We start from the raw sequence: 11,429 nt of genomic DNA on the forward strand, positions 1-11,429 counted from the left end.
AGCAGCCTCCACCAGCACCAAGCAACGCCTCAATTTTACTCAAGCAATTTCCGAATTCAACTAACATTCATATGAATCAGCAAAGAATATGTAGCAAATTTGAATCCATATCCTTTTTTTAAAAAAAACACTGGAAAGAATCTTAAAAGTCATTGAATCCGTTTTTATAGCAAGGCCCTGAGACTGGAAGGGACTAACAGAGCTAGAACTGAAACTTGCTTTTCCACCTCGAGAAAAACGAGTCAACAAATACCCTAAGCAATTGCTGGTATCTGAATCCCACTTTTTTAGGCTGTTTTCTTTGTTATGTTGCACTGACCCGAAGCACTTTCTTCCCAGAATGCACCAAGAATTCAAAACTCCCAACAAGTTTGGGATCAGTGTTGGGGGATGGGAGGCAGTGGGGGTGCATCTACGGGGGCGGGTGGGCTATGAGCTTTTGCTACATCACAGAATTGTGCCAGTGTTTCTCTTTGGAGTGCCTCGCCAGCTTTAATAACTGTTTCGATATGATTTGCTCGGGCAAAAGGTGTGCATTGGCCCGATCAAGCCTGACTTCTAGCCAAGGTGAGTTCACATCTCCGTTTTTTCCTCCCCATAATTTGAAAGAGGCTTTTAATTGTCTCCGCTCCTCCCCCCGTCCCCGGGAAAGTTTGTTTTCAAGCTATAAACCCTCTGCAATTCTCGGTTTCCATCTCGGTTGCCTGAGAATCGCAGTCATTATTAGCCAAGTCCACTTGGACGAAAGCAAAGCTACCTTTGTGTACATAATGAGAGCCACCGCGTGGCCAAGGAGAACCACGGGGAAGAGGGAAACAGTTTTCTCTCGAGCTGCCCAAAGCGGGCGGGGGAGGGAGGCAGGGTTAAACCGACCGAAGGCGTGTTTTGTGGAGTGGCTTCGAAAGCGGCCGAGGCAGCCGAAGCCGCTTTCGAAGTTAGCAAACAAAGCGTCTCCCCAGTAACCGCCCGGTTCCAGACGAGGCTCCTGCCACTCAGGCCGCGGAGTCTTAGCGTCGCCCGCCCTCCGGCTCCTCCTCCCTGCGTCTCTCCTCCCTCCGCTCCCGGCTCCCCAGCGGATATGAGCCACCAATCCCAGCCACAAACAAACCTTCAAATGAAATAGCTAGGCGGCCCTCTAACGGGCGGCGGGGACGCTGGCTCCCTCCCTGCGCCACATCTGTCCCGCACCGGGCGCAGCAGCTGATTCATCTGCAGCCAGGTCCGGGAAGGAACTGTGCTCCCGGCAGTTGCAGGGCAGCGTCCGGGCGGGTGGCTTCTCCCCAGGACCACGTTCCCCCCGAGCCGTTTTAGATGTGTGTTCTCTTCTGTGCCGAGCAGTCAGCAAACCACAGAAGAAAAAAATCGTAAGGTTGCTGCCTTCTTAGAGAGACGCTTTTTTCCCCTGTTGATTCATTTTAAGTCCTGTAATTGGAAAAACCACCCAGGCTTTTTAAACTCTGGCCTCCACGCACTCTCGGAGCGGGGGTGTCTTTTTTTTTTTTTTTTTTTCTTTTTTGAGGGAGGGTGGCAGCCTGGCTCTAATTTTCGGCATAATCCTAAAACAGACGCTCCAAAGTGGAGTTAGTTATCCCTTGGCCGTCTTAGTACTCCTCGGGTTTAATCTTATTTCCACAGAGTTTCTTCTGCCGGGATCTCTACCGAGGTTACCGAACAAAAACAGCACAGAGCCCAGGCTGGAGGCAGACCCGGGCGCTGTCTCTGCTGGGCTTATTTGTTTGGGGTTTTACTTTCTTTTTTTTAAAGTGATGGGGGAAGTCTCATTGTGTGGCATGTGACAGTTCGTTTGCTTCAAAACAACAGGACGTAACCACGCGAAAACTAGAACCAGAGGAGGGGGCATGCGTTTCTTTAAGGTCAGCCAAACAGCATCTGGTCTTTGAAAGGGCAATTTCATCAAGAAACTCCTGTTGGATCCCTCCTAATGTGGACCAAAATAAGTCAACAGGAACGGGTGTTTACTTAATGGCTAGTTTCTGTTTGAAATACCGGAGGGGAGGAGGGATCCCCTACGAGGGTTCCAGTCCTAAAAGCAGACACTGTTGACCGAAACAGATGAGCAGCCACAGCGTGGTCACCTCTTAGCTATAAAAGTGGCCGTTGCCGGGGTCCGGCGACTCGGGGTGTCAGGCGGAGTCTTGGCGAAGCGGGTGCGCGCCCTGCCGTCCCCACCAGGCAGAGACGTTTAAAGAGCATGTGAGCATGACAAGTGTCTGTCCGCAACGTGTCAGATTTCGAAACTGCCTTGCAATCCAGTCCGGAACTCGCAGCTTTAGCCCGGGGGAACAGACGTTCGCTGAGGCTGTGTCTCATCATTCCCCACCACCACCCACGCCGACCTCCCACTGTTGCTGCTGGAGGAAGAGCCCCGGGAGGAGAAGGGTGCGCCGCGCCGCGCCCGCGTGTCAATGGCAGCCGCGCATTCTGGAAGAAGTTGGTTCTTGTCTCGAATACTTTTCCTCCTGTGCCCCGCCCCTTGAATCAGAGGCGGCTGTCCTGTGCGGCTAGAGCAGGGACAGTGGAGTTCGGGGCAGCTGTCAAAAACGAGACGGGGAGGCTTTTCTTCCCTGGGGTGGAGGAGGGAAGAAGGGAGGTGTCCTTTTTTCCATCTGTTGCAGTTTACTAACCAAACGCACCCTCGCCGGCCCCGGGAAGAAAGGCCCAAGGGAGAAACCCGGGGCGCTCGGCTGGTTCCCCCACCGGCGGGCGAGGGATGCGGGCGGTCAGTGCGCGGCAAGCGGAAAGGATCGCGTTTCTGAACCCGGCCACCCCCCGCGTCCGCGCCGCCGCCCCCGAGGGACGAGTGACAGCGGCCGCTGCGCTCGGTCCAGTCCTCCTGGCTGGAAGGTGCGGGGGAGGGGCGGAGGAGCGGCGGGGCGGGAGGGGGACGGGGCGGGCGGCTGGGGGCGGAGGCAGGACCTCCTGTACCTTCCCTCCTCGCCTCTCTCACTCTGACAGCGCCGAGGTGCGCCGAGCAGGAGCAGGGAACAAAGGAGCGGAGAGGGGAGGGGAGAGAGTTGGGCGAGGGAGAGCCCCCGGCCGGCTGCCAGAAGATCCCGGCGGGAGGAAGCCCAAGTGTCACTTGAATTCCACCCAAGGAGCGGACGCCTGGGATCAGAGCGCCCTGTTTAGCAATAACGGCTGGAGCACGTCCTACAAGTTACGGGAGAGTCGGCTGTGAAGGAGACGTTCGCTTGTCCCCTGTGTTACCGTTCCTGGACCCTCCAGACCCCAGCCTTGCCTCGCGCTGGGAGGGGAGATCCAGAATGAAAGGCAAGAAAGGTAAGGCGGCCGCGGGCTGCGCGCACCGGGAGACGCGAGTCCGGGGAAACGTGCTGGCCGGGCCGCGCCGCGCGGAGCCACTTGGTGGACTTTTCCGCCCAGGGGCTCTCATGCTGGAGCGGCGGCCGTGCTCTTTGTTGAGGCAGCGTCTGAAACGGCAGCGGCTGTTTTCCTGCTAGACACAACACGAGGGGCTGTTGTGGGGCGAGCCTCTCCACGCTGTTGGCACGTTGTCAAGAAACACGCTCAGTGCCTTGTTTGTGCGCCTGCAAGTTTCATTGTCTCCGCCGACACCCCACGCTCGGCCCAGCCGCCGCGTGGCTTCTCGCTCTTTCTCGCGTGCTGGGGATATGGGGTCCGAGTAGGGAGGACCCACCACCTCGTTTTTCCCGATCCGGACCCGAGGCGGCCGGGGCCGCTGGACCGCCGCGCCTTTGTCTGAAAGTTCCACTCCCCCGCCCCCGCCGCCCCCCTACTCCCAGCCGGGCCCTAGCAGTGTTCTTTAGGGATGTGGTGTTTTTACGATCCAAAGAATGCGATTCTGGACCCCCTCATCGCCCTCTGGTGTAAGCATCTCTGGAAAGCCAGACTTTTACAAATTCCCAGTCTCTAAAAGTTTTCCCACGATGAATTTTGGGGCAGGAGTTAGAGTTAGGACCCAGGGCCAGCAGCTTCAAGCGGCATGCAGTCAAAATGTGTCCAAATGTGACAAGCAGGCTTGGTTGTAAGTGCAAAGAGCAAGGCTGTCATTGTTTCCACGAAGCGTTCTGGAAGCTTTACAACTAAAACTTGCCGTCAGTTTGGTTTAAAAACAAAATACACCGGAGGGGGGAGGCCGGCGGGGGAAGAAAGCACACACAACACCCCGAAAGGTCAAAGAATGTGAAGTCCCTTTTGAAGTTAACTTTTGAGTCCCTGGTTGGGAGGTCCCCCGAGTGTTCCGCCGTGGGCTGGAGGTGGCGTTTCTGTTGTGATTTATGTGGAGTGGTTCAAAACATAAGTTAATCGCTCGCGAAGCGGACGGGCGGGGCGGCGCTACTGCGCATGCTCGGGAGCCGCCTGGAGTTTAGAACTCCGCATTCTTTCAGACCCAGCCCGCTGGGGGGCGTTCCTGAGGGCCAGCCGCAAGGCCAGCGGGGTTCCTTCGGCAGCGTTTCTGTGGGAGGCCCTGAAACGCGCGGAGCTTCCCTCTGCCGCCAGGCTTTTCCAGCGAGAGTGAAATTAAACATGAAACTCGGATGAACTGGTAGTCGTTGGCGGTAGAACACCCTAAGGACCCTTCCCCGCGATACGGAGGGCGGACTCGGGACAGGGAATTGGCTCTGGGAGAAAACGCGCGGGGAGCGTCCGAGACGAGACGCCCAGTGAAAGCCGTGCCGACCCCTGGGGGGACTGACAGGTCTAGGGAGACGCGCTGTCTGTTGTGGTGGCCTCCCCGGAATAAGTGAGGCCTCTGTTTCAAGGATGATTCTAGCGCAGAGCCGGGCTTCCGCCGGGGTGGGCTCCCCGCATTGTTCGGGCTCTGGCGGGGGCGGCTCTGATGACTTTCCACGGCCCGCCCGCCCACCTCGGGAATCCTCAGTGCTCCTTTTCCACGGCTTTCCTGGCGTCCCCCCCCGACTCTCCCGCGGCACTTTCGCCTACCTTCCCCCAACGCCCTGGTCCTCCCTGGCGACCCCCTTTGCACTCTCGGGGTCCTCCTGCCCCTCCCGCGGCTCGCCTCCCACAGCCGCGAGCCCTGTGCCCGGAGCTGGGGACCAAGGCTGGGCCCCGCCGGCCGCATCGGTGGGAACTTCCGCGGTCCCCATCCCAGGGCGCAAAGGGTCCAGCTCCCCGGCGCCGACTCATGGAAACAACGAAAGGGGACGGGCTGAAGGGGAAACTTTGCGACTGGTTCAGGGCTCGTCGGGGGAGCCGAGGCTGCCGAGGTTACCCGGGTTTCTTTCCCTTTTTAGGTTTCCCTGACTGGGGTGGGCAGGATCCTGAGAACGTGGGATTCACGGCCTCATTTCTAGTTTATTGGGACCTGGAGTTCCTTTGCTTATGCAAACTCGTGCAGTATGAGCGCCGGCCTATTTCACTTGAGGCTGAGGAACTCTGAAGAACAAAAGCTACTTGCTTTTTCCTCCTTGGGCCCCTCCCTCTCCCGGTGCTCCTCCGCAGTTCTCCTCTAAAACTACCTGGGAGGGGGGAGCGTTCCCCGTGGGCTCTGGAAAGACTCCTGAGGAAGTCGGGCCCGCCTTACTGTCCGTCTTATGAAAGTCCACAGTCTTTTCAAGTTCTCTTGAAACAAGTGCACTTTCAGCTCCATTCCTGAGCCCGTGGATTGGTAAGACTGGTTTGTGATAATAGTGTGTCCTCCCAGAAAGCCGAGAGTGACGCCAAAAGTCCTCCTAAAATGGCTTAAAAACAATCAGAAGGATCGATAAGGAAAATCCACTAAGTCTTTTTGCTCCCAGTTTTTAACTGTTGAATGCCTCCTTTGGGATTGCTCTTTGGCTGGGGTCGCCAACCACACCTTGGATTTGGTGGCTTGGGTGTGCGATTCCTGTTGCTTCTCCCAAGGAGATACTGTTTTTTTTTGTTTTTCTTTTTATCCTGGAGACCGGGTCCGGCTATGTTGTCCAGGCTGGCCTCGAACTCCTGGGCTAAAGAAGTCCTCTCGCCTTGGCCTCCCAAAGTTGTGGGATTACATTCAAGAGATACTGCTCCCGGCCTGACTTCTGGTCAGGAAATTTGCTGGGTTAAATTTGCTTTTTCCTAACTGTGCACCTCGACTTTTCCCATCGATCTTATTTCTGGAGTCTCTTCACAACCAGTGTCTCCCTGCCTCCCTGTCTCACCATGATGTTACCGACCTACTCGGAAAAGAAAGTGCAGGGCCGGGCGCGGTGGTTCATGCCTGTAATCCCAGCACTTAGGGAGACCTAGGCGAGCAGATGACCTGAGGTCGGGTGTTCGAGACCAGCCTGAGCAACATGGAGAAACTCCGTCTCTACTAAAAACACAAAATTAGCCGGGCGTGGTGGTTCATGCCTGTAATCCCAGCTATTCGGGAGGCTGAGGCAAGAGAATCGCTTGAACCCGGGAGGCGGAGGTTGTGGTGAGCCGAGGCTGTGGCATTTGCACTCCAGTCTGGGCAACAAGAGCGAAACTCCGTCTCCAAAAAAAAAAAAAAGGAAAAGAAAAGAAAAAAGAAAGTGCAGGAACAAGTTGGTCGCTGCTTAGAGCGGTGGGATCCTCAGGCCATGTTGTGGCTTTCCACACATTTCCTTGTATGTGGATAGAGTGAAAGAAACTTCTGATTCTGCCCCCCCCCCCCCCCCCCCCCGCCCACATTTTTTAAAGTGTAAGCAAATCAACACGTTTGGAAACAAGTCTTAACCGGGAAACTTTTCAAAAGCGCTGTTACAATAGGAAATGAGTAAGGAGGAAAAAAGTTTTTGTTTTTCCAAGCTGAGCCACAACCAGGAGGGACAGTTTTAATGAAAACAGTCCTGACAGCAGCAAACGTGGTTTTACTGCAGTGAAATATCAGTTGGCATAGCCAAGGAACTGAAGTTTTAACTTCCTGTTACTTCAGCTTTTGTGCACATATTGGAAATAGTTGTTAAGAGTTCCAGAGGCCTGGCATTCATTTATTTAAATGAACTGAAAAGTCGCGCTGCAGTTTGGTGTTGCTTAACTGAAACCTGCTTTTGTGTGTCACTAACCTATTCTGAAAGATCAGCCTTCTTGTCAAACTAGGCGAGCAGATCAAAGGGCAGGCTTCAGGGGCTTTTTTTGTTTCAAACTCTGTGATTACCAACTTACAGTTGGGAATTCACTGTTCAATGAGCAAATTTTCACCCTTTTTCTAGATTAAAAAAGGAGGGAGATAATAGCCTTGAGAAGAATGTCTGGCTTTTCAGATGTTGGAGAGTTTAAACAAATTGCTGTATTCAGATTTGCTTTAGTCATTTAATTAACTTGACACGTTTTTTTAAAAGTTCGATTTCTTTAATTATCAAAGCCAATGTGAGACAGGAACTCAGCTGTAATATCTTTAAGCTTTTTCATTAATAGTTCTTCACCCAAATTTCAATATGGGTTTGAAAGTCTCATCTCGTCAATAGTGAAAGTAGTTTCAGTTTTAAATGGGCACTTTTAAAAAACTTCAAAAACTTAAATCATCAGGGGAGGGAAATATCAAATACACGGCAGTTAAAACTTAGGATTCTTGTGCGGTTTATTTGTAGCTGTTTATTAAGCCGCGAGCTAAAGTGAATTTGCAAGATCATCCACCTCTTTGTTAGAACTTGCTTTACTTTGTCTTTGGAGAGTTCTGCCTTTTGTAGGAATACCGTGCAGCACCTTCTGCCCCCTGCAGTCCAAAACTAAAAATGTGTCACCAAGTCAGAGTCAATTACAAGGGTGGGAAAAATTCCTTTTAAAAAAAAAATGGTGTTTAGCTTAAGAGGAATATTCCGTTTTTATTTCCTGTCAAGGTGAACTGGCTCAATTAAGGTCAAGTCATATTTTCAATCAAAATTACATACTACAGAGGAAAGAAAGCATACAAAGCTAAAAATGCATACCTTTACATTTTTTGTTATTTTAATTACTTCCCCTAATATAGAAGTGCTGATTTGTTTCAAGCATGCCATTGTTTGTAATTCATTTCTGTTTTTAAGATTCTAGATTGTCTACAAGCAAAAGAATGTATTTCTTTAGTCATTCGGAGTAGCCTGCTGTAGTTTTTGAAAGGTGGAGTTAATAGCGTTTGTTATTTAATTTTTTTTTAAGTTCAGAATGATGTTTAAATATCTGTAAAGGCCAGGTCTGAAGCTTTATTGAATCCAGTCTGTCTGTGATTTAAATATTCTCTATGGCTTGTGAATTCTTAAAATTTCTGGCAGGATTAAAGTACTTACAGCCAAAAGAGCTTCCTCTGGGGCTTGCATATTCAGTTTCCTTTGTCATGTAATCATTTAAGACTAAACTCTGCTTATTGATATGTAGTATTCTATTCTAGATTGAGATCAAACCGGTAACTGAAATTTAGGAGACATTTTTAATTCATTTAGTATTAGGCATCTTTTGACCTTACCAAAGTACCAGTAGTAGAAAAATATTTTTGTGTGATGAAACTGAAAACATCAGTGGTTGTATTTAATAAAAGGTGACTAGTACTGCCCATTTAAAGTAGACGTCTAACTTTGAATCAATGTAGATAGCAGTGAATAAGCAATGACCGTGCATGGTGTTAGCAGAAAATTTTAACATGTATTTTACCTTTAGAATACTAACTGGGTTCAGTGTCGTATGTAATTTTCCTTCCTTATATCTGTGGAAAAAAATGTGCAAGTGCCGCCTTTTATTTCAAACCTTCAGTAGAGGAAGGAGGAAGAGTAACATTTTAAATGTGCCTTAGATACTGGTTAGGTTGCTTTTCCTAGTTAGCACTGATCTTAGAAGGAAGGTTGGTAGGCACATTCCAACTGCCACAGCACCCTTCCTGTTTCAAATGTGGCAGGTTATTCATTTGGGCGCAGTTTGCCTCCTCCAATGATTAGACGAAAGAGTTTTCTGAGCAGCATTCAAAAGGAATGTGAGAAGTTAATGAATCCTAGAGGAAAGCGGCCGAGAAAAGGCATCTCGCGTTTGGTTGAGAACCTCCCGTGTGGTGCTAGTCAAATTACTTTTACTTGTACCCTGAATTCAGGACAGAAAACACTGCTCCTTCCCCTGGCTCTCAGTTGTTGGGAAAGCATGGTTACACTGAATGCTCAGCCTGAGTGAGCTCTGCAGTAGTTGCTGTGCTTATAAAGCAATGGACACCTGGCCTTTGTCCTTTCCTAGGTATTGTTGCAGCATCTGGCAGTGAGACTGAGGATGAGGACAGCATGGACATTCCCTTGGACCTTTCTTCATCCGCTGGCTCAGGCAAGAGAAGGAGAAGGGGCAACCTCCCCAAGGAGTCCGTGCAGATTCTTCGGGACTGGCTGTATGAGCATCGCTACAATGCCTATCCTTCCGAGCAGGAGAAAGCGTTGCTGTCCCAGCAAACACACCTGTCTACACTACAGGTAAAGAGAGAGAGCATGAGGTTTACAGATGCATTTTTATTTTCAAAGTCATTTTATGGCATTCCTGTGTGTCAAGTCATTAAGCTCCTTTCCACTCAAAGACAGAAGGAATATCTTTTTATTGTAGACTTGATAGTGTTAAAAGCTAATAACCAGCTATTTAGAGAACACAGAAACACTTGACAGTCACCTGTCAGATAACATTTCCTTTAATGCCTAAAAGAACCTTCCTTTATGCAACAGACATTAAAAGGAGGTTAAAGCTTACTCTATTGCCCAGGAAACTGGTTTGATATTTAAACAAGGACGACTTCAGTGAGGTTATTCCTGTTCTGTCTGTTGACATAGTCATTTGAACTGGGAAAAATCAGTTACTGGGAGGAGTGGCCCTTTTCATAAGGAGAGGTGTTCCTGTAGTTGATTAACTGAAATGTTGGGGCAGTAGGTGATAGGTTAAAATGGGGAGAGTTAAAAGGTAAACCTCTCTCTCAAATCATTTTTAAGCATTTGAGATTGTATATCTTTTTCTTCATCCTGAAAAGGTTTAAGTATGAAGAGACAAAGAAGGAAATGTGTATTAGAAACTAGAAGGTTTATGACAGGAGATAGCTTGCTTTCTTGGCGGAGCTCAGATACCTTGAAATAACATTGTGAGTTCAGGTAAGCCTTTTCATGCTTTCTTTAATACAGAGAGCAAGATCAATTAGGTACCCCATAGACGTTCTCAGAACCCGTTGGCTGAGTGAATGAGTCAAGTGTTAAAGCGTACCGATATGATTTCAGGTCTGTAACTGGTTCATCAACGCCCGCCGCAGGCTCCTCCCTGACATGCTGAGAAAGGATGGCAAAGATCCAAATCAGTTCACAATTTCCCGCCGTGGGGCCAAGATTTCTGAAACGAGCTCTGTGGAGTCCGTGATGGGCATCAAAAACTTCATGCCAGCTCTAGAGGAGACCCCTTTTCATTCCTGTACAGCTGGGCCAAACCCAACGCTCGGGAGGCCACTGTCTCCTAAGCCGTCATCCCCGGGATCAGTTTTGGCTCGTCCATCGGTGATCTGCCATACCACTGTGACTACATTGAAAGATGTCCCTTTCTCTCTCTGCCAGTCAGTTGGTGTGGGACACAACACAGATATACAGCAGATAGCGGCCAACAACTTTACAGACACCTCTCTCATGTACCCAGAGGACACGTGTAAATCTGGACCAAGTACAAATACACAGAGTGGTCTTTTCAACACTCCTCCCCCTACTCCACCGGACCTCAACCAGGACTTTAGTGGATTTCAGCTTCTAGTGGATGTTGCACTCAAACGGGCTGCAGAGATGGAGCTTCAGGCGAAACTTACAGCTTAACCCATTTTCAAGCAAAACAGTTCTCAGAAATGTCATGATTGCCGGGGTGAAGGCAAGAGATAAATTGCATTAGTTTATATATTTTTTATTAATATTTGCACATGGGATTGCTAAAACAGCTTCCTGTTACTGAGATGTCTTCAATGGAATACAGTCATTCCAAGAACTATAAACTCAAAGCTACTGTAGAAACAGAGGATTTTCTTTTTTAAATGTTTCTTGGTAGATTATTCATAATGTGAGAAGGTCCCCAATATCATGTGATTTTTTTTTTCCTCTCCTCCCCTTTTTTGTTATTTTTTCAGACTGTGCAATACTTAGAGAACCTATAGCATCTTCTCATTCCCATGTGGAACAGGATGCCCACATACTGTCTAATTAATACATTTTCCATTTTTTTTCAAACAAGTATGAATCTAGTTGATTGATGCCTTTTTTTCATGACAATAAAGTATTTTCTTTAAAAATTGTTGTAATTCAGAGTATTTCTGTTGAGGGAGACGCTTCTTAAAAATGAGGAGGAATATAGCACCCCAGTGAGCAGGAAGCTGAGGGGGGTAGGGTGCAGTGTTAGGGGGTGTCAACAGCTCTTTGAAAACCTGTGGACAACAAGCCAGTTTGCATAAACAGGATGTGTGATATTTACTCTTGATAGGAGGCATAGCAGGCCCTTAGAGCTTTACTTAAACTGCATGGCAAATT

The 11,429-nt window shown here is 49.3% G+C and overlaps 1 protein-coding gene and 1 pseudogene across 7 annotated transcripts; both read left to right on the forward strand.

Annotated features, from left to right (window-relative positions):
- Window positions 1-509: 509 nt before the first annotated feature.
- Window positions 510-11,194, forward strand: TGIF1 (TGFB induced factor homeobox 1). 7 transcript variants are annotated; one of them, XM_023228422.1, is made up of 5 exons: window positions 1,522-2,451; window positions 2,674-2,865; window positions 3,117-3,300; window positions 9,142-9,368; window positions 10,152-11,194. In XM_023228422.1, exons 1-5 carry the CDS (start codon window positions 2,221-2,223, stop codon window positions 10,725-10,727), a joined length of 1,410 nt encoding a protein of 469 aa, XP_023084190.1. In that variant the 5' UTR covers window positions 1,522-2,220; the 3' UTR covers window positions 10,728-11,194. The 7 variants fall into 7 exon arrangements, with proteins under 7 accessions (XP_023084196.2, XP_023084190.1, XP_023084191.1 ...); XM_023228427.1 differs by having other exon boundaries at window positions 2,339-2,451; window positions 2,637-2,865; XM_023228423.1 differs by lacking the exon at window positions 2,674-2,865.
- LOC111553544 lies at window positions 4,555-6,035 on the forward strand (annotated as a pseudogene).
- Window positions 11,195-11,429: the final 235 nt, after the last annotated feature.

This window comes from Piliocolobus tephrosceles, chromosome 18, assembly GCF_002776525.5.
Source record: "Piliocolobus tephrosceles isolate RC106 chromosome 18, ASM277652v3, whole genome shotgun sequence".
Lineage (NCBI taxonomy): Eukaryota > Metazoa > Chordata > Mammalia > Primates > Cercopithecidae > Piliocolobus > Piliocolobus tephrosceles.

Excerpts from the sequence above, each read along its gene's own strand:
- TGIF1 (XM_023228422.1), top strand. The coding sequence starts at position 2,221 with ATGACAAGTGTCTGTCCGCAACGTGTCAGATTTCGAAACTGCCTTGCA. Across the intron at positions 2,452-2,673 it reads AGCCGCGCATTCTGGAAGAA|AAAGGCCCAAGGGAGAAACC; the intron begins GTTGGTTCTTGT and ends GGCCCCGGGAAG. Across the intron at positions 3,301-9,141 it reads CAGAATGAAAGGCAAGAAAG|GTATTGTTGCAGCATCTGGC; the intron begins GTAAGGCGGCCG and ends GTCCTTTCCTAG.